At 47.7% G+C, this 22,612-nt stretch overlaps 1 protein-coding gene across 1 annotated transcript in view; it reads left to right on the top strand.

Moving 5' to 3' along the window:
• TSPOAP1 (TSPO associated protein 1) overlaps nt 1–22,612 on the top strand; it is a 2,439,191-nt gene that overhangs the window by 811,188 nt on the left and 1,605,391 nt on the right. The window contains exon 6 of the mRNA XM_069226865.1: nt 6,708–6,791. Coding sequence (XP_069082966.1) covers nt 6,708–6,791 — 84 coding nt within the window. The remainder of the gene's footprint in view (nt 1–6,707; nt 6,792–22,612) is intronic.

The raw sequence follows: 22,612 nt of genomic DNA, 5'->3' as shown, positions 1-22,612 counted from the left end.
AGATCTAAGCCAAAAATGTATTGCAGACGTTTTCCGCACTTGGATTAACATACAGTAAAATGTTGATGTACAGAGGTTTCATATTAAGATATTGTGGAAAAAAACAATTTTTTCATATTTGTATGCTTTGCCTTCCTGATCAGCCTTCCTTATTTAAGTCCCCTATAGTTCTTAGGTTCCTTAAAGGCTTAACTAACAAGTTTCCTCCCTCTCCATTTGTAATGCCTCAGTGGGATTTGAATTTAGTTCTGACTTTTTTGATGGGTTCACCATTTGAGCCTATGCATACTTGCCAGTTGAGGCTTTTAGTTTTAAAGACAGTTTTTCTAACAGCCATCACGTCAGCTAGGCGTGTGAGTGAGCTTCAGGCTCTTGGTGTGAAACCTCCTTTTACTACCTTTCATGCTGACAAGGAGGTGCTGAGAACCAGGGCGGTTTTCCTTCCTAAGGTAGTCACTCCCTTCCATCTGGGACAATCTATAACTCTCCCATCTTTTTACCCTCCTCCCCATTCATCAAAGGAGGAGTAAAGATTGCATCGCTTGGATCCGAGATAGGCCCTGAGCTTCTACATAGAAAGGATGAGAGACTTCAGAATTGATGATCTGATCTTCATTGGATTTGTGGGCAAAATGAAGGTCAAAGCTGTCCACAAGAGGGACAAGGCGGGTCATTCTTTGCATAAAGATTTGTTATTCACTAGCAAAGAAGGTTCCCCCTGAAGGCATTAGGGCCCATTCCACCAGGGATAAGTCTGCCACTTAGGCTTTGGCTAGAGGTGTGCTGGTTGCTGATATTTGTAAGGCAGCAACTTGGGCTTCCCTCCACACTTTCGCAAAGCATTATTGCTTAGACTCGTAAGTTAGGAGGGAAGGCCATTTTGCCCGTTCTGTTTTGCAGGACTTCTTGGTTCGACCAGTCGGGCATCCACCTCCGAGTGCAGGGCTGCTTAGGGATTCTATTCATAAGGTGAGGAATCCACAGGTAGTTGTCCCCATCAGAAGAACAAGTTACTTACCTTCGGTAACGCTTTTTCTGGTGGATACAGTAGCTACCTGTGGATTCCTCACAGTCCCACCCGCCTCCACTTTGCCTGTCTGGTCATACCGAGAGTACTGTTAATCTTATAGAAGGTATGTATATTTGTAAATATATTTGATTTATATATATACATTTTTATATATATATATATATATATTGTTATGAAGAATTCTTTATATATATATATATATATATATATATATATATATATATATTGAATTGGCACATGTGTTTGTGATGTCGGTACTTACCCGTTCGCCTTGAAGTCACAGTAAAAAAATGAGAAACTGAAGTCAGCATCCCAGCGAGGACTTCTTATGGCTCCGATGACATCAGATGGAATTGCGTGCGGAGTCATGCAATTGTGACGTCCTCGTCGACATGAAGAGCTGGGAAAAAAATTCCGTTGAATGCTGGCGCACTGGGAAAATTCCTAAAGTGAGGAATCCACAGGTAGCTACTGTATCCACCCGGAGGTAAGTAACTTGTTTGTTTTGTTAAAATCTGCAGATTATGTGGCAGAAGATGAATTATGTGGCAAATCCATAATTATGTGAAAAATTCCACAGCTGTACAATCGCATAATTCGACAGCAAGACAGCATGAACTACAATTGTCTTACTGTTGAATGTTATTTTAATTTGAGTGTGATTTATATATTTTAATGCAACTGCATTTTGTAGGAAGCTGGCCTGGTGTGTGATGGGTACCTATGGTACTTACACCAGGTCCATTTTCCCCTATTAGTGAAGTGTAGGCAGTGTCTAGAAGCCAGGCTCTCTAGAGGTAACTGTGGATGAGCAGCAAAGTCTTATCCAGGAGTTATGCAAAGCTCATACAATACGACGACTGTAGTCAAACAGCACATGAAATAAAAACACTTTGTTTTACAAAAATAAAGGTACTTTATTTTAGTGACACAATTACCAAAAAGTACTAGATAAGCGGCCCTCTAATAGGAGGGATTAAATACACTAAATATGTACACTAATAATCAGAAATAGGCATAAAAAGCAATAGAAAACAGTGCAATAGCAATAAACAATAGTCACCCTAGGGAGAGCCTAAACCATATACTAAAAAATGGAATGCGAATGCAAGGCCCTCACCCAAGTAAGTGGAATCTGTAGAGGGGAGCTGAAGGTACTAGGAACCCTAAAAGGGAAGTACCACAGTGCCCCTCAGCGACCAGAAAGGAAAGGAGTAAAATACTATTTTTTCCCTAATCCACCAAATGGAAGGAAAAGAAGAAGAATGTACCGCCCCAGCAAGACTGCAAGAATCCAGTGGAGGATTCCTGAAGAGTAAGAGCTGAAAAAGAAGGGGACTGAGTCCAGATGTCGCAGAAGGGTCTGGTAGTGGCAGGAGCCACTACCCACCCGTCTGTGGTTGCAGGAGTTGGTTGATGGTAGGACAGAGATGGTCCGCAATGCAGCCCTGAGTTGGTGAAGAGTTCCTGGAGGATGCAGTCGACGTCCCACGCCAGATAGAAGATTGCAGTTTGTCTGTGGCGTGTAAAAGCCACCAACAAGCCTTGGCAAAGGCAGGAGTTGTGGTAGACGAAAAGTGGAGCTGCCGGGGACCATCAAGATCCAGGAGGACTCAACCCACAGGGGAGAGTCCCAGGGAACCCTCAGCAAGGCAGAGAATCCAAAGAAGAAGAGGAAGCCCCCACAGGAGACCCACTGGAAGAGGACCCAGGAGTCATAGAGGAGTCCACATGGCACAACTGAAGAAGGGTTCTACGCAGCAGGGGAAGGACACAAAGGGCAGTGCTTCGCAGGGAAGAGTGCTGGGGCTACACGGAGCCTGAAGATCCCTTGGAGGAGATGCCAACAAGCCTTGGTAGCTGCAAGAGACTTGGTGCACGGGGGTACTGCCCTGCGTGGGAAACCATAGTTGGACAGCTGGCAGAGAGGACCAAGGGGACCACTGAAGTTCACAACCCGTGATACAGGATCCAGGCAGCCCAGACGGAGAGGAGATCTACGCAGCCAGTCGACGTTGCGGTTGGTGCCTGCGGATGCAGGAGAGAGACTCCTACACTCCAAGGTAGATTTCTTCTTCCTTCTGGTGCAGACTAAATACTTGCCACCCTCAGTGGATGCACAGATGGGGAAATGTTGCAGAAGCTGCAATAAGCCATAGAAACAATTTTGCAAACAGAGTCTTCGACATGGATGTAGATTGTTGATTTGTGGAGGGTCCAGTTACAGTTCCAGTGGCCAGAAGTCAAAGTAAGTGATGCAGAGGAATCTTGCTGGAGTCTTGCTCGTCGAATCTGAGGACCCACCCAAGAGGGAGACCCTAAATAGCCCTGGAAGGTGGATTGGTCACCTAGTCAGGTGACCACCTATCAGGAGGGGGCTTTTACGTCACCTGTCTGACCTTGCCACTCAGATGCTCCCCGAGACATCTGCCCATCTTGGATTCAAGATCGCTGAATCGAGGGACCCTCTGGAGGAGCTCTGGGCACCATCCCTGGGGTGGTGATGGACAGGGGAGTGGTCACTCCCCTTTACATTGTCCAATTTCGCACCAGAGCAGGGACTCGAGGTCCCTGATCTGGTGCAGACTGGTTTATGCACAAAGGGCACCAAATGTGCCCTTAAAATCATACCAGTGGCTTGGGGAGGCTATCCCTCCCAAGCCATGTAACAACCCTCTTCCAAAAGAAATCCTTTGATCTGCTTTCCTGAGCTTGAGCTGATCAAGCAGCAGGATGGCAGAAACCTGTCTAAGGGGTGGCAGCAGCTTGGGCATCCCTGAAAACCCCAGAAAGCTAGTAGGAGCAATGCTGGGGGTCCTCTAAGAACCCCCCAGAGTGGATGGAATCATACTTTCAATACTGGCAACAACGTCGGGTTATGATTCTGCCATGTTTGATACCAAACATGCCTAGGTTCAGAGTTACTATTATATAGCTGGACAAAGGTAGCGACCTATGTCCAATACACATGTAAAATGGTGTCTCCACACTCACGAAGTCCATGAAAAATGGAGCTGGAGTTCGTGGGGGAACCTCTGCTCATTCAGGGGTGCCCTCACACACAGGTACCTGCACCCTGCCTTCTGGGTTAGAGGGCCTACCATAGGGATGACTTACAGTGACATGTAGTGAAAAAGAATGCATGCACCCTTTCACGCAGGCTGCAGCGGAAGGCCTGCAGATACACTTTGCATGGGCTCCCCCTGGGTGGTATAATACATGCTGCAGCCAATGGGGGACCCTGGTGCCCCAATGCCCTGGGTACCATATATTAGGGACTTATAGGGGGGGTACCAGTATGTCAAATGTGGGATGTGTGTGGTCCAAGCAACCAAGTTTGAAAGGAGAGAGCATAGTCACTGGGGTCCTAGTTAGCAGGATCCCAGTGAACACAGTCAAAACATACTGACAACAGGGAAAAAGTGGGGTTAACCATGCCAGAAAGAGGGTACTTTCCTACACATTTGTATAGCACTTTTACCACTGATGAGGGGTTGTAGCTCACTGTACCAGGCAGCATGCTGCGCCGGAACCCAGGGTGTTTTTTTTTTTTTTTGATTATTGTTGGTTATTGAACTTAGTCTTACACTCGAAAGGAAACAATTCCATGCATTTATTCCAGTGTGGGAGGTAGATTAAAATGTTAGTAATTAGGTGTGATATTTAGTGGGAATAGGGAATAAGTGAACTCATGCATTGGTTGGCAATATTAATACATGTTTTACAGGAGAATAGATTTTGTCAGGTTGTAGACTTCGACTTTTAAAGGAGAGGTTGTGTTCTTTGAAATGAGGTGTGGGTAATTTTGGGAGGTGCTATTAAGGCAAACATACATGTGACTTGGATCAGGCTGTACACAGAGAAAAGAAGAATGCAGAGAATATAAAGAAAGTAAGAGAGAGAGAGAGTCATTAAAAAGAGAGAGCTAGCAATCAGAAATTTAAAGTCCAGGTCAGCTTTCATGCAGGGTTTTTAAGAATTTGGTGGATGGTGTCTGAGAAAGCATGCAAGACTGTGGAAGGAATCATTATTTGCATATGTTACTATACCACTGTACACCATAAGAACCCCATGCACGCACACACCATCACTTCCAGTGTCCCTGGAGGTCGTGCCCATACCCGGCCACTCTATGGAGTTTTAAACACCTGCCCCAACCCACAGTTATTTTTTTACTCCAAATTGTTACTAAAATGAGAGAAACTGCCATACTTAGCACTGCAGAGATGTTTGAAAGATGTTATCACAAAAAAGATTAGTGTTAAATATTTTCTCATCTAATATTAGTTTAAAGCATGCATATATGCAGGGAACTGAACGTCATTGCGAGGGGTGTGACTTTGTGTGTAAGGAGAGGGGGGCCCGTCTACCTACCCTAAATCGTAAAGGAAGAACACTGATAATAAGCTCCAACTGCATGTATTTATCGAAAAAGACATGAACAAACTGTACTGACAAATTGGCGAGCAAAAGAGACGGGACATAACTCTTTGGCAATGTTTGCTAGGCAGCTGCTAAGGACACTTTTAAGATACTGTAGTGTTGACATAAGATATTGACAGCGCGTCGCTTTGCACCACAGAGCGGAAAACTAGTGGATGGCCCAGGTCTCACTCATGCTGGCTTATATATTTTGTGCAGCTGTGGGCCATGTACGCGTTCAGCACCATCGTGGTCTCTTGGCGCTAGTTTCCCACCTCTCAATGTGTGCGACCTTGATAGGATAAATGGCTGAATGGATCCATGGGGCTTAAACTTGCAACTACAGTTTTATCTTAAAGTCCCCTACAGTAGGTGCATCAAATCCACTAAGCTCGACCTATACATTCAGAAGCGTTTCAAAGCGTTCTTTTTACCTATCGACACACGAGAGTATGGGTCACACACCAGGAGAGGGGTCCCGCCTTCTTGCCGTGCAAGCAATGCCAGCGGTTACTATTCAAGGCAAATGGCCCGAGTCTAGTGATTTGCAAGGAGCAGCTAAGGTCATTATCAGAATGATTCGCGCCATTGGTCAGAATATAACTTCCGGATCTGTTCTCGATGGCAATATTAAACACATGGTTATTTGAAAGCGCACGTTTCAAGAATCTGCCGCACGGGAAATAAACATTTGCATAGCGCCAAATGTAACATGGTGGCTGATGTGCTCTGAATGTGTCCTCCGTCTGTTAGGTTTGTGGCGACAAGAGGCCCATTATGAGTGGTTGGGGTACCCTACATGTATGTCTTTAGGCATCATGTCAGTTGTATTGTGCCAACAAGCAGATACCCCATGATATGCACCAAGAGATAGTCAGGTAGGTAGTAGTGGAGCGAAGACGGGTGGTTGAGGGTTCTTGTGTTATATAAGGTCAGATGATGTTTCAATTAATAAAGTTCTGACGTGCATAATATTCTGTTTTGATGTATCGCATGCATAAAAATGTCAGAAGGTACAAAAAAAGAGTTGCTAAACCGCTTACAATGTTAGTGGTTACCTGTTCAAAGAATCTACACATTATTTACGTGTTACAGAGAAGTGCGCAGTCTTTTAATTACCATTTTAAGCCCCAAAGGACTTTAGTAAAATACATTGAAATCATATTTAGGCATATATTAAAAGTAAATTCGTAGTATTCTGAAATGCTTGTTGCAAAGGTGGTAGCTCTATGATTTCTAACATTTTCTCTTGTAGGAACTTGAGTTGAGTAAAAAACGTAAGGAGTTTGAAAACCTTGAGCAAGAAGTAAAGAAAAAACAGAAAAGATGTGAGCAGCTGGTAAGAAATATAAGATATTTGTTACATTTCGTGACATTTTCAAAATTTGAGTTATGCATTAAGGCTGTCTCTTTAGCTCCTTCTAAATAAAATGAATCAACACTATCATTGGAAATTAGTCCATTAGCCACCTGGATTTTTGTGACGAAAGAGATTCGAGAGTGACTCTATCATGAGTACAAAATATTAACCTATGTATGTTTGTCGTATTTGTATAACATGATCCTTGCCAAAAAGTCACGGTTGATATCCATAACCATGTTCACACTTTTTGTAACATGCACAAGCCTTGGACGTTGTCATAGCCCCTGTAGCGTCAGATTTAACCTATATACAAGTGATGAAAGAACGTGCTTTTTTCTATCCTTAGAGTGATCCAAATGGTCACTAAAATCCTTTGTGTAGTGTTTGGGTTAGTGACTAATTCTAAATTGGTCCCCGAGACCGACATAGGGGGTCATTCTGACCCACCGCAGAAGCACCGCCAACAGGCTGGCGGTGCTTCCGGGCCAATTCTGACCGCGGTGGTAAAGCCGCGGTCAGAAAAGGGAAACCGGCGGTTTCCCGCCGGTTTTCCCCTGGCCATAGGAATCCTCCATGGCGGCGCTGCAAGCAGCACCGCCATGGGGATTCCGACCCCCTTCCCGCCATCCTGTTCCTGGCGGTTCTTACCGCCAGGAACAGGATGGCAGGAGCGGGTGTCATGGGGCCCCTGGGGGCCCCTGCACTGCCCATGCCACTGGCATTGGCAGTGCAGGGGCCCCCTAACAGGGCCCCATAAGGAAAATCGCGACGGGTGCCACTGCACCCGTCGCACCCATTCAACTCCGCCGGCTCCATTCGGAGCCGGCTTCATTGTTAAAGGGGCTTTACCGCTGGGCCGGCGGGCGGCCTTCTGGCGGTCGCCTGCCGGCCCAGCGGGAAAGTCAGAATGACCGCCGCGGTCATTTGACCGCGGTACGGTCTTCTGGCAGTTCCCGCCAGGCGGGGTCGGAATGACTTCCATAATCTTTATTTTTTTTTTATACACCCAGACACCTGCAATTTGTCCTCATAATAGTAATGCCTTGTTGTTATGCAGTAGTCGCTTGATAACTCTTCATTTGGTGCTGTAAATTGATAGTTTGCTACTACGCTTTTCAAAAGCTTAACATTTCCTGCTATTTGTTAATTATTTTTTATGTCTATTCCACCAACAAAGCCTTTGCCGTTAAAAAACACCGTCGGCGATGCAAATACAACTGTCAATGCTGGCCCTGCCATTGGCGGTGCCCTCTGCGACGAACCCGTTGACAATGGCCTCATCGACGAAAACACTGTTACCGCTGTCAAGTTGAAGTCAACCAAGGCTTCGTCGACAACACCATCTACGACGATAAAAATTGCAAAAAGTTTCCTCCTTCCAGAACACACTTCTCCCAACAAAGCATCTCCTCTCCCTCCAATCCACCTTTTGGACCTGGAAGAGTCAGAGGATGAGAGCTCATTCAGGGCAGCTCACAGTCCCTCAGAACTCAATGATGAAGATGATGAGCAATATTATGAGGAATACCATTAGCCACCACTAGATATTCTGATAGACCCAGATATCATGGAGAACATTTTCAGCACAACTACCAATCTCCTTCTCAGGAAAGTATGATACTAATGCCTCTATCATTGTTGGAAGACGTGCAAGGGATGTTGCAGGATTATCAAAGAAGGTTTCCAGAGTCAGCTCGACCTCTGTTACTTGGGCAGTTTACTGCTCCACCACCACCTTCATCACCAAGAACACCAAGGCCTATTCCACCGCCGATAAGACCCAGGATGACCCCTGCATCCAACATTGCAGCACCTCCTAGAGAGGATTCACAGACTGCTCAGCTCTGTTCAGAAAACCCGCTTACTTCTGTCTCAGCCCCACTGGATCGAGAGGGCAGACGCCTGGACAACATAGGTAAAAGGTTCTCATTAATGTGTGCCATTGCAGTCCGTGCTTCTAACTTCCTTGACATATTGGGCCGATTCGCCCAGCAGATCTAGTCTGATACTGCAGCACTAATGTATCTTGTGGCAGGAGATAGAAATTGACTGTTCAATGGACCTAGCGTATGCTGGATTTCAGCAGCTACCAGGAGCTGCAGTTATGAGGTGGCTGAGATGGCTAAAGGCAATGTCATCTGATAGAGACTTCTAGCTGCAGATTCCTTACCTTAGCATTTCCTGACGTCAGCTTGGAATCCAGAATTTTTGCTGAGCAGTACACTGCGTGTACAGTCAGGTGGCATCATTCGGATCTGCGTGGCGTCGTCGGCGTCATTGGAGCTGTCTGTGGTGTCACATCGCCTATAAAGGCACCACCCCAGTGCACGTACGTCAGTTCTTTTCCTTCCGTGCCAGATAAGCGCAGATCCGGAATCGAGCTATGCTCTGTCTTTTTTTACCTGCCTTTTTCGACCTTTTTGTTGAGTCTTTTTGAAGTCTGTGGAGGATGAGATCGAGAAATACTGGGTTCAAGCCGTGTGGCACCTGCCATTGCACCATGTCGGGGACAGAACCCCACCAGGTATGTCTCTGGTGCCTAGACCGAGACCACGACTCGAAGTTGTGTTTCCTACTGCCAGGCCATGGCCCAGATAGCTTTGAGAGAGCGTTCTATGAAGCTCATGGCAGCCCGGCAGTCGATGTCGGTTGGCGCGACTCCCAGGAGGTCACGGTCCTGATCGAGGAGAAGATCACAGGACCGCTCCAGGAGCCCAAGTCCTCTTCTTGCACTTAAGGTCCTCTGGGTACTTGAGGAAGAGGCAGAAGAAGCCCAAACTGACTTTGTCTTCACCCTGCCCATCGACCGATGAGGTGACTGGAACATCAACGTTCCAAGCTCGGTTCAGTGGAACCGATGCCAGGGCTGACTTCGAGCCTCCCCCCCCCTTGCCGGGAGCTGAAGCTACACCCGCTCAACTCAAGAAGTTTTACGAGGCCAGCGTCTCGTATTTAAGTGGGGTGCCCCTGCTGGCGTGCCTCTGGGCCCCTTGGGGTTGGCAGGGGCCCCATCAGATTCCACGCCAGCAGCTTCGGCCTCAGTGCTGATGGGGCCTCTTGGATCCAAAACTGGATCCAGAACGATGCCGGGTACACACATTTGGCCTCCTCCCGAGTTGTTCCCGACGTCGACCCTCCCCATGCCACCGACACCCACCGGTGGTGTCAGCACCATCCTCGTACCTGACGACGATTCTAACTTCAACAGCACTGAGAGGGGCCAGATCATTGCCTGAGTCTTTCTATGAGCAACCAGGCACAGGTGAGGAATGGGAGTGGTCTCAGAATCCCATAGAGTACGGTTTGGAGCAAATGGACTGGTGTGAGGAACCAGGAGAAGCCAGCGGACTGGACACCCCTCCAGATACTTAAATGCTCTTACCTCCTATGGTGGCTATGGAGGTGGGAGCTTCGTATGCTATGGTGGTGCATAGGGAAGCTGAGGTCATGGACCTGGATTTGCCTATGGTTACGGTCAGCACTAACCTCCTGACTGAGGTGCTTCAGCCAGGGGTTCCCACATCAGATCCAATGTTACCCTGTAACGAATCCCTCACTGATGTCCTGCTGCAGACGTGGTCCAAAGCCAGCTCAGGGGCTTCTGTTAATAGGACAATTGGCCGCCCCATTGCCCAGCTCCATATGATCCTAGTTTCCTCCCCAACACCCCAGCACGGAGAGCTTTTTGGTCCAGGCCTCCACTTCCCATGGTGCTTTCCCTTCCGTTCCCCTGGATAGGGAATCCAAGAGGCCAGATCAGCTTGGGAAGAAAATGTTTTCTTTCTCCGGGCTGGCATTGAGGTCTGTAAACACCTCATGCTTATTAGGCTGTTTTTCCATTCCATTCTGTGTACGTTGGCACAGGTGCTGCTACAAGTCCTAGAGGACGTGTGGGAGACACACTCACAAGCTGTCAAAGATGAGAGGGATGCAAAACAGTTTACAGTAAGGTGTGGTTTGGACACAACATGATTTCTGACTCCGGTATGGAGTCAAACCAATGTTGCAGAATGCTGGCACCAGTGCCGACTGGACCCAGACGGTCTGAACAGAGTTGATCAGAGGATCCTTACACTTATCCTGACCCCCTAGAAGAGTTCATGGCTCAAGATAACTGGTTTGAGGAACTGGTTGATGCCAATGGTCTGGATAGCTTACCATACAGTGGTCTCCTCTCTCCACCCACAGTGGCTATAGAGAGAGGGGCGTCCATTGCTATGGTGGGCCTGAGGTCGGTGACGGCCTTGGACCTGACACTGTCCACAGTGGAAGACAAACCTAACATTTGACCCAGGGTATCTTTCTCAGAATCCCTACTCCCCTTTAATGAAGCCTTCACTGATGCCCTCCTTGGGGCCTGGCCCAAGCCTCTTGTGCGCAAACCTGTCATGCTCTACCGTAGCCCCCACCTCTCGGAAATCCAGCCTTACTTACCCAGAAGCCCATTCATGAGATCCTGCTGGCCCATGCCTTTACCTCCAAAATCTACCCTGGTGCATTCCCTACCACACCACCAGTTAGGGAATTCAAGAGTCTGAATACATTTTGGAAGAGAATTTTCTCTTCAACCAGCCTTGCACTGTAGTCTGTGAACACCACAAGCTTATTGGGCAGAAATTCCCATACTGTATGGGATTTGCTTGTGCAAGTGCTGTCTGTGGTCTCGGAGGAAGCCTGGGCCATACTCTCCCAAGCTATTGCTGATGGTAGACACACAGCAAAGTTCACCATTTACTGCGGATCGGAGATCACGACTCGTTGGACAGAGCCATTACTTCTACAATGATGCTTAAAGATCATGCCTTGTTAAGAACAACTGGCTTTTGGGTCAGTGTACGGGCATCCCATATGAACATGCCCTTTGATGCCTCTTTGGCATCAAGGTGGTCCCGGCACTTGAACATTTTAAAGATAGCAGGGCCACTGCTAGGTCATTGGGGCTCACCATGGCCCCACGACAACTGCAGTATGCGTTCTGCTGCTAAGGTAGCGGCTATGAGCCACGTTCACTCTTCCCTAGCCACCACAGCTAACAGGGGCCCCAGTTCTTTTGTGGCCGCAGTTCCTACAGACCCCTGGGGACCCAAAGCCAGAGGTCTACTTAATCCATTTGCACTCCGGAAACTGCAAATTTCAAAGCTGCTTTAACATGCCCTCACAACATTGTGGGCTATAAATCCGAATTTTGGCCTCCAATTGTGAGACTGCCGTATATTCTGGCTGCAAGTACCGGCTGCGGTAGTCTGCCCATCTTTGCCAAATCTTTTGATGTTTCTGAGGACACCCTCTGGCCCTAAACACTGTTATTTCCAGCCCCATGCAGAAGTTCATCCCCTGCTTCCATGTCCCCAGGATCGGCGACACACTAGTCTTCCATAGTTGAGCAATATCCCTCTTTGCCAGAGTGAGTCCAAGGAATAACAAATGGCGCTTATAACTGTTCCCCCCTATTTCCTCCATGCTGTGGAAGAGAAGCAACTGTGGGACAAATGGAATGACCCAGGCGAAGACCTCACTTAGACAGGACACCACCCCCTTCCAGCGTAATGTGGCTATTAGTGACTAGAGATTGATATATTTTAGAGATTTTGTGGCTGGTTAGGACACCCATCTGTAATTTGCCCTCTAAGGGACTAAAGTCTGGAAGGTCTGAGAAGGTGCGTAAATATGGGGAAATGGCATGGTGTAAATGCCGATATTTGTGAAATTAGCTGCAATGCATCTTACATTCGAATTGGAGCTCCTAAACCGATTTAGGTATACTGCCACTCATAACGTCACCCAGTGTGGAGATATGAATTTGGTCCCATCCCGGGAAGCCTTGTAGGCGAGTCACTTGTTGAAGGAGAGTACCCTGCCAAAGTGGCGCGTCTCGTGTCAGTCACCCCCACTAGATGATTGTACGCAGCGATTGCTTCCATATCATCACCACAACTCTGGTCGCTAGAGGGAGGGTCCCAAGGGCACCACCATATAACAGGTTCAGCATCGAAGTATCATCTAGTGTGCACTGTTCAGTGGCATAGGCCTGGTCATCATGGGGACAAAACCACCAATCGTTGAGAATCTGTAAGTGGGATGCGGCGTAGTATAACTGCACGTTTGCGGCGGAAATGCCGCCGCAGAAGGTAGATTGAAAACATGCGCAGAGCTATGTGCGATGCACCGTTGCCCCATAGTAACTGACTCAGGAGTGTATTGACCTGTTTAAACCATGAGGGGTTTACGGTGAATGGACAATTCTGAAGTTGGTATAGGAGGTGTGGCAGAGAGACCATCCTAAAGTTGGCTGAGTTACCAAGTTGAGATAAAGGCAACGGGGACCAGGATCAGACCTCTTGCCTAACACATGCGAGCAAGGGAGTTATATTGTTATTACAAGAAATGTTGGAAGCAGGCGCGAGGAACACTCTAAGATATTTAAATCCCTCCACTGCCACTTTCAGTTCCAATGACCAAGCCTTGTAGCCCAGTGGGCCACTCAGTGGGAACAGTACTGATATACTGGTGTTCTGTATAGCCCGGAGGTCTCACCAAATAGTTGCATGATTTGTAGTATATGAGGTCCCGTTGTCTCAGCGTCGGTCATGAAGAACAGTACATCATCAGCATATAGGGCAATTCTGTCTGACAAACCTACAGACCATTCTAATTCCTGTACCTGGTCGTCTATCCTATCCCAAGTGGCTAAGGGCTGTATAGCCAGAGCAAACAGTAAGGGGGCTAATAGGCAGCCCTGTGTAGTACCGCGTTGGATAGGAAACAGGTCTGAGACAGCACCTGTGACTCAGACCAATGCAGTCAGCTCTGGTTATAATAGACATACATAAGAGAGGTATTGGGGTCTGAAATTTAGTTGTTGGAGAAGCGCAAATAAATACTCCGAGCTCACTGAGTCATAAACTCTGTCAATGCCTGCTAATAATAACACTGTTGGTCGACCTAGTCGGTCTGCAAAGGCCATGATAGTATACGCACGCCGAATATTGAGACGAGTGGCCCGTGGGGCATGAAGCCAACCTGATCCAGGTGGACCAGGGCATGTATATGTGCCATATACCTAATGGCCAGGGCTTTAGCTAGAAGTTTAACATCAATATTGAGGAGCAAAATAGGGTGATAAGAGGAACGGGCTTCTGATGGGCACCCTGGCTTATGAAACACAACGATTTCAGCGTGGCGCCAATCTTGGGCAAGCTGCCTCTCTTTAAGTGCCTCCTGTTTAGCCCCTGGTAGATGTGCCCCTAGGTGTGGCATATATGCTTTAAGGAACTTGGTAGAAAAACCATTGGACCTGGGCCTATCCTGGGCTATAAGGTCGTTGGAACGGCAGCTAATTCCTCCGCTGCAAGCAGTTCATCTAGCTGAGTGCTAGAGGACTGTGACAGGGGTAAATGGGTAGAGCTTCTATAAATTCTGCTATCTGATCAGCTGTTACTGCCTCTCTCTGCAAGTAAGTGCCTCACAGTATTCCGCAAAGCTCTAAGCTACCTCCCTCATGCCTAATATCAAAGCTCCCTGCTTGTCTTGGATCATTGCCACTGGGGCGACTGCAGGACACCTGACACAGCATAGACAACATCGAGCTAGATTGGTTGCCTCACAGGTATATGCAGCTCTGAGATGCCTGTCAAGCCTGTTCGGCCTCATCTTAGAGGTATTTGTTGGTATTGTTGCTGAGTTACCCATTTGCCTTTTTGCCAGCCCACCATCTTCCCTGCACCCCTTCTCCTCAAGATCAACCATCTGTCTCTCGAGTTTAGTTAACTCCTGGGACCTACGCCTGTGCTCACTGACACAAAAGCTTATATCCATCCCCCTTAGTGTGGGCTTAAAGGCTTCCCATAGCACTACCTTGGAAGAGACAGTCAGTAATCCAATATAGCATGGTCTAGGTGTACTTTGTAGGATGGATTTCTAGGGGCCAAAATGAGTTGCCATCTAAAGGCAGGGCGTTGTGGACCTACGTGCAGCCATAGGACCACTGGGGAGGGGTCTGATAGTCCTCTAGGTAGGATGTCTTCCCAGAAACTCGATAAATTATGTTGGCAGGTACCAATAAATAATCCAGTCTAGAGAAGGAGCCATAAGCTGTGGAAAAACATGTGTAGCCAATACCGTTGGGATGATATGTTCTCTAGATATCTCCCCACCACTAGGGACCCCAGTTTGGACCCCCGGGTGGCTACTTCCCTTCCCCTGCTTGCCATCTATCAGCTGTCCGGAACATAACGTCATTCCAGTCCTGTCAAACCATCCTGCAACTCACCCCACAGGCCATGGATGCGGTCAGCAAATAACTGACCCAGTGACGGGTGGGGCATAGATGCTGCCAATGAATAGGGACTCCCTGTATATAGATCCTGACACCACTAGGTATCTGCCCTGAGTATCATTCCATGGTCTTATGGACTCAAAGGGAAGCCTGCAATGATTAAGGGCATATCCCCTCGAAAACCCAGGGTGTAATGTTTGGGTGCACCCAAATCTGGCCAGACAGGGAACTTTGGACCCTAGTAGATGTGTTTCTTGTAGGACGAGAATATCCACCAGTAGCCTTTTGGCTTGCTTGAATACTGCTTCACGCTTTTTCTTGTCTAGGACTCCATGGATGTTCCAGTTTAATACACAGAGCTGACCAATGGGGCCTGTGGGATTCACATCAGCCATCTGGGGCAGGGGCAGAGAATGCTGGGATAGGTGCGCATGAAGTGACATTTAAGTAGACGCCCAAACTATGCATTACAACAGTCAACAAAACAATGTAACAATCATGCCCAACCTTCCCCCTACCCCTATACCTCCCAACCCTGGAAGTATCTGTCGTGGAATGGACCCAGGTCTGACTCCAACGGCAGTCAAAGATCGGGTCAGTGCAATGAATCCCCATTATCCTTAACAACATAAAAAAAACACCTTTTCTTAAGACAACCCTAGTCTGAGTTGCTCTAGAGTTGGTGCCGTAAGATGACTTGTCCTCGTCGTGGTGTACCAGCAAGAACAATTGTGTCAATTCACAGGACCCGGATAGCCCTGTATGTCACTGCAGAGTGTTAGATGTTATGATTGGGCCGAGGGGATCACTCTGGGTTCATCATTGCGTTGCTTGTTTAGTCAGGATGAGCAAGATCGGTTGCAATGCTTTCCCATGGGTTTTGCACCCTGCGCTCATCTGTCACTCAGAGACGAGTCTGAGTCATGGCAGGGTGTTGGGCTTTATAGGCACAGACTCATCCATCCACTTGAAGACTTCCTCTAGAGTGTCAAAGAATATGGTGTGAGAATTGAAGACCACGTGCATATGAACAGGAAACAATAGCATGTATGGTATCTGAAGATCTTTCAGGCGCTTCTTTGCAGCTACAAAGGATTGGCAATGTTGTTGAACCATTTTAGTATAGTCCGGGAATATCACGATGTGGTGGGACTCAAATAGGATCTTGTCACTTCTCTGTGCAAATTTCAAAATAGCGTCTTTGTCAAGATAATTGAGGAGTTTGGCAATGACTGGTCGCGGACAGGCACCTGGGGAAGGGAGGTGGGACTTCTTCACAGTGCTCTATGAGCCCGCTCGATCCCAAAGCAGGAGGAAAGGGACTCTGAAGGTAGGAGCGTATCAAGCCATTGCATTAAGACTTTGTCCACAGGTACACCTTCACATCCGTTGGGGAATTCCATGAACCTCAAGTTATTGCGGCAAGTGTGGCCCTCCATGTCTTCAACATGCGCCACTAGTTCCTTTGTTACGGCCGTGAGCTTGGGTACCTTATGCTGCAGGGAAGTCATGGAATCTGCTCTCTCATCTGCGTTCTGCAGATCTTGATGCAGTAGGGTCACATACGAGCCCACTGCTCCCATTTTGACATCTAACATGGCTATTGATTGAGTAATGGCTGCCAAGAGCATTGCATTGTCTGGGCCTGCCATCAGGGCCCCGCTGGAATCAGCTGATCCAGATTCAGTGTATTTATCCATGGTACTTTGTTTGGCTGTGGAGCTTGGTAATTTATCTTTCAATATGGTGAGGCTGCTTCCTGTGCCAGACCCCCAGTCTACAGGGGTAAGGGGTGGCACGAGCAGTCAGGAGGTAGGCTTGACCCACCGCCCCCAGGGCGCCTATGTGGACAAGGACGCCAAGGAAGGTCTCATCTAGAGGCTCAGCAGTACACAGAGTCTTATGGTCTAAGCATGTTCCAAACTGTAGGTCGCCCCCTTAATCAACGCACTTCCGCCTGGGTTAGACCTCAGGGCTGTCATGTGGCATGATGGCTCTCCAGTCTTCTTGTGTCTAGGAGCAAGCTCTGTATTCCTATAGGTCAAAGGGAGTATGTATGGCCTGATGTCAGTCTCAGCGGCTTAATTTGCCACAGCCCCGGAATTAGGTTCATGCCAATCTATTTAGAGTATTTGCTAAAGTAATCAGGGTGAAGAGTAATGTTTACTACAAAGTTTGGCAGGGCCACCCCCAATCCCCTCCTCTTCTCCACTCAGGGACTATGCTGCGGTGACCAGACCGTAGAATTGTATAGAGCCGGTCACTGCCTTGACCTGGCCAGCATCAGACATGCAGTCGACCAGGACACAGCCAGCAACAAGACAACAGCACCACCAGACGTGGCCCCCTAGGCTCCAGAGCCGCGTTCAGCTGGTCAGGGCAAGACCCTCCTTACGATCGCCCGAGAGATGAGCCCCATGCCGCCACCCACCTCACTCCAGCTACAGCCCCAAGAGCAAGTCGGAGCACGAGCCCCACTGTCTGCCCTCCGAGCCATCGGCCAGAGCAGCCGAACACACCCCCAGACATCACTGCTGTGACCCGAAGTAGTCGACGATTCTGCCTCTACTTCTCAGTGCACAAGGGGGACAGGGGAGTGCACCAACTCCACTCAAGGCCCGGGCAAGCCGCACCAAGGCCTGACAGCAACACAGCCACGTTTGGGACCCAGCTCCAGGTCTGTTCCTCTGTACTCCCTACGAGACCAGGGGCTCCCTCGGTCTGTCCCAGCCTCCTCTGGCCCTCTGGAAACAAGTTGCAGGCACAAGGGGGCAGTATTTTGCAGGATTTTGGGCGGCGCATGTCTGCCATGTTGTACTGCTAGGACACGACCCCACAGAATGTGTTTTTTTTCTTTTTAATTTTCTTTTTTTTACACAATCAGAATTTTGAGATCCTGTGATAGTAAACTGGTGTAACTACCACAATCAGACGGATTGTGCTTCTGGCTCCTTTAATGGAGCAGGGACCTTTTAGATCTGGCTATAGACAGCTTTAGCTGTATGCTAGAGTTTTTGTTACCAAGCCTGCAAAATATACAGAGAGAGGCTCTGGTTTTCGACCCAGAGGTGTATTAATGTCTCACTTTATATGTTTTGTTATTTGGTGTATCATTCTGCCTTCTATGGAGAATTTACACTACAATGCATGAGGGATTATTTTACAACTGAACAGGCACTCAATCATCAAACATTCAATTTTTTGTCACAGATGCATTCCATGTTTAAGGCAAACTTTTCTTGGAAATATTTTTCATTATGCTGCCTTTTTATTGAAAATACCATGAAATGTTCAAGAACGGCTCATGTTCTAATTTTTGTCTCTAAGCATGCACTGTGATTAGTGTTTCTATCAGAAAGAACATACCCACAAGACAGATTGAACTTAATTGACTTGCTCATGATATATCACATTTAGGGTGTAAGGTTGTGCAGAATTTAATGTCTTCAGTTCTATGAGACTGTCTATGCAGTGTTTACACTGCCACTGATTCATGCCAGGAATGAATGGCATGAATGGGACAGACACTGATCACAATTGGCATGTGGAGATTTCTGTTTGCCTTTGAATGAATATTACTTCGGAGTGCTGTTACTTTCAGTGATTCATGCTAGGAGTGAATGAGCATGAACAGGAGAAATAAACTGATCACCAAAGGATAATTCATGAAAGAGCACCTTCACAAGGCATATTAAAATTATTTGGAAATGCTTATGGGGTTGCTTTTTCTATGAACACCCTATGTTTATCAGAGTTGTCTCTTTGAGCACGTATGTTATGTGGATTTGAAGAGCATGGCTAATCACCCGTGAGGGTATCCAGGTGCCGAGTAGGGCAGGCCTGAGGGGAGAGGAGAAGATATTGCCTGTTTCATCTAGAAGAGCCATGTCATCAGATTCCTTCAGAAGTCCATGGGGGTGGGGTTCTAAGGTGTTGCAGAAGGTTGTTCCAGGCCTTGACTGCGAGGTATGAGAACAAGCGTTGTCGTGAGGTTACTTTAGCTATTACATAGGCACGTTATTTTAGCCTAGGCCTGCAGCTTGTACTCTCACTCCAAGGCATGCATTTTTTTATTTCTCTATTATATTAGCAGAAGCCTTATTTTAGTGGAGATGTTTTTAATATTTTATCAACTTGTCCTTTTACACACACCAGTTATTCTTTTCTCTGCACTTTATTCTCATTCTGTGCTTTATTCAAGGTTGTACAAATTATTGCAGGGACAAAGCGTTCATCATGTCCCTAACTTTTATACACAGAAATATATGTGTTGTCACATCAGGGCAGTTTTCTCAGAGCACCAGTTTTTTTTATTATAAAACACCTCACTGCCCTCTACATTATAGCGGGGAATTCCAACCAGTTGCCATTGCCCACTGCAGGTCCCCTTTGCCGTTTCTTACAGTTTCTCCCTCCATGTGGGAGAATTTGCAGTAGACCAACAAACCTCTTCTTTACCTACAATCACAGGTATGGGAGATGGGGTTCTTCTGGGGGCTGATGGGCACACTAGGACTTACACTGCCACACTCTTGTAGAGAAACTTAGGAGTGTAGGTAGGGGTTTTAGAACCATTGTTGTGACAGTATGGTGGGACTTTTTCTATGTTTTACTTTTCTTGTTACTGCCTTGCTTTTATTATCCCTATAATCACAATACATGCTTCTTTACATTGAATGCAGTTGATTCAATAAAACCTATTGAACTTAGTCCTGTTCTGTTTTGCCTTTGATATGTGTGAGACATATGTGAGTGAGAGAAAAGTGTAAGTTCTGTTCCAAAAATGTTTCCCTGAGAAATCTAGATGACATGCTAAGGACTGCCACAAATCACCTTTTACTCTCGGGTACTGGTGAGGTGTTGCTAGTTGTTAGGGGGATAGCTGTCACACGGCACAGAATCAGACTCCGTCCCTCGCGTCCTGTGGTGCTGCCACCCAAATCCAGCAGTCTCATTATTATAATGAGTCTTTACGACATGGTGCCTCCAACATTAGTTAGGCACTGAATTACGAATCTCCCAAGTATCTCTGTCTCACTACCCGCTAAAGACACCGTGATTAGAGATGTCCCCTGTATTTTACCCAATCCAGCAGTGCAGGACTGACTGGTCTGTGCCAGCTTGCTGCTGAGAGACGAGTTTCTGACCCCCCTGGGGTGAGAGCCTTTGTGCTCGCTGAGGCCAGAAACAAAGCCTGCACTGGGTGGAGATGCTTAACACCTCCCCCCCTGCAGGAACTGTAACACCTAGCAGTGAGCCTCAAAGGCTCAAGCTTCGTGTTACATTTCCCCAGGGCACTCCAGCTAGTGGAGATGCCCGCCCCCGGACACAGCCCCCACTTCTGGCGGCAAGTCCAGGGGAGATAATGAGAAAAACAAGGAGGAGTCACCCACCAGTCAGGACAGCCCCTAAGGTGCCCTGATCTGATGTGACTGCTGCCTTTAGAAATCCTCCATCTTGATCTTAAAGCATTCCCCCTATAGGATTAGGGATGTGCCCCCCTCCCCTCAGGGAGGAGGCACAAAGAGGGTGTAGCCACCCTCCAGGACAGTAGCTGTTGGCTACTGCCCTCCTGACCTAAACACACCCCTAAATTCAGTATTTAGGGGTGACCCAGAACCCAGGAAATCAGATTCCTGCAACCTGAAGAAACAAGAAGGACTGCTTTGGCCCCAGCTCTACCAGCATGTCTCCAACTTCGAAAACCTGCAACCGGCGACGCATCCGACAGGGACCAGTGACCACTGAAGCCTCAGAGGACTGCCCTGGACTAAAGGACCAAGAAACTCCCGTGAGCAGTGGCCCTGCTCAAAACCAGCTACTTCTTTGCCACAAAGAAGCAACTTTCAAAGACTGCACGTTTCCCGCTGGAAGCATGAGACTTCACACTCTACACCCAACGCCCCCGGCTCGATATCCAGAGAACAAACACCACAGGGAGGACTCCCCGGTGACTGCGAGCCCGTGAGTAGCCAGACGACGACCCCCCACAGCGCCGCTGCAGAGAGAATCCCAGAGGCTTCCCCTGACCGCGACTGCCTGTAACAAGGTGTTGGAAAATGGGTTACTGGTAGGGCAGGTAGGTACCTACACCTAGCAACAAGCCACAAACCTCCACAAAAGTACAGTTAGGTCTCAGTAAATTAATCCCAGCTCTACCCTTGGTAGCTTGGCATCGAGCGTCAAGGCTTAACTTAGGAGACAAAGTGTAAAGCATTCAAATATCACAAAACAGTAATTAAATAAAACACAGGAAACAGTTTAAAAATCCAAAACCAATTTATAAAAATAGCTTATATTTTTATCTTTAAAATGACACAAAAACAATTAAAATCGGTTCAGGGGAACCGGAGATATGAATTTTTAAAGTATTATTATTTTCTAGCGCTTAGAAACAAAAAGCGCCAATCGGGTCATCTGGTTGCACCAGGACCGGGGCAAAGTCAAACTTTCAGGCCGACCGCGATGGAGCCCTGCTCGGCTACAGGTCGCGGGAGGCCTCGGTTAAAAAGTTACCTTCTGACTTAGTCTTTATTTTGAAGTTTTTCTTCACCGGGACGAACCTGCCAGTTGGATCCGACCTCCTGGAGCCCTTGTCCGGATACGCGAAGTCGGTTTCCTCGGTGGTGATTTTTACCTTCGGACTTAGTCGTTTTTTCGAGATGAAAATCCTTCGACCGGGGTAAACCTGGATCTTGATCCGACGTCCGTGGAGCCCTTCTCGGATACGATGGCTGGAAGGTCCCGGTCAACTTTTTACGTTCGGACTTAGTCTTTTTTTTGGATGTTTTTCTTTACCGGGACGAACCACGAAGTCAGGCCGGGTCGCGGTTGAGGCAAGCCGGCTAGAATTTCCGCGTCGGGTCGGTCACTTTATGGAGCTTTTTTTCAAAAATTCTCCAATCTTTTCCAAACTTCTGGGGCTTCACCCAGATGTTCTTTTAAGGTTCTTTTGGGGTCCACAGCTCACCCCAAGGGTCCAGAAGTTCTGTGATGGTCCTTGGGAAGTGCGGACTTCAACTCCCAGAATACACCTGGCGCAAACTCCTTTTTGGCCACTGGACAGTGGTCAGCTGGTCACTTTTTCAGGAGTTGGTGCAGGGGACTCTGGTTAGCAATTTTTCACCTGTAGCAAACAGGGAGTCCCTCCTTGAACCAGTGGAAGCCAGGCAAAGTCCTTCTTGTGGTGAAGCCCAAGTGTGCAGCTGGTGCAGTCTTTCTGAGTGCAGGGTCCAGGTGCAGGCCAGGGGTCCAGCAGGGCAGTCCTTCTTCTCCTTGTAGTTCTTTCTTCTTGAAATTTGGTGGGGATCTGAGGCGTGGGTGCAGGTCTGCCAGTTTTATCCTTGCTCCTGGGTGAAAAGCAGGGGGGCCCTGGTCCTCCAATCAGGGACAGGGTCGTCCCCCTGTGATGACCACTTCCTGGGAAGTGTGGCAAAAATCCATCCCAGAAGGCAACAGTCTCTAAAAATCCAAAATGGATGAATCTGATTTTTGGAGGAGAGATCTGGCTGAGCCCACCCAC

Source organism: Pleurodeles waltl, chromosome 3_2, assembly GCF_031143425.1.
Source record: "Pleurodeles waltl isolate 20211129_DDA chromosome 3_2, aPleWal1.hap1.20221129, whole genome shotgun sequence".
Taxonomy (NCBI): Eukaryota; Metazoa; Chordata; class Amphibia; order Caudata; family Salamandridae; genus Pleurodeles; species Pleurodeles waltl.
Note: the sequence above shows the minus strand (reverse complement) of the source record. Positions and strands in the feature narration are given on the sequence as shown.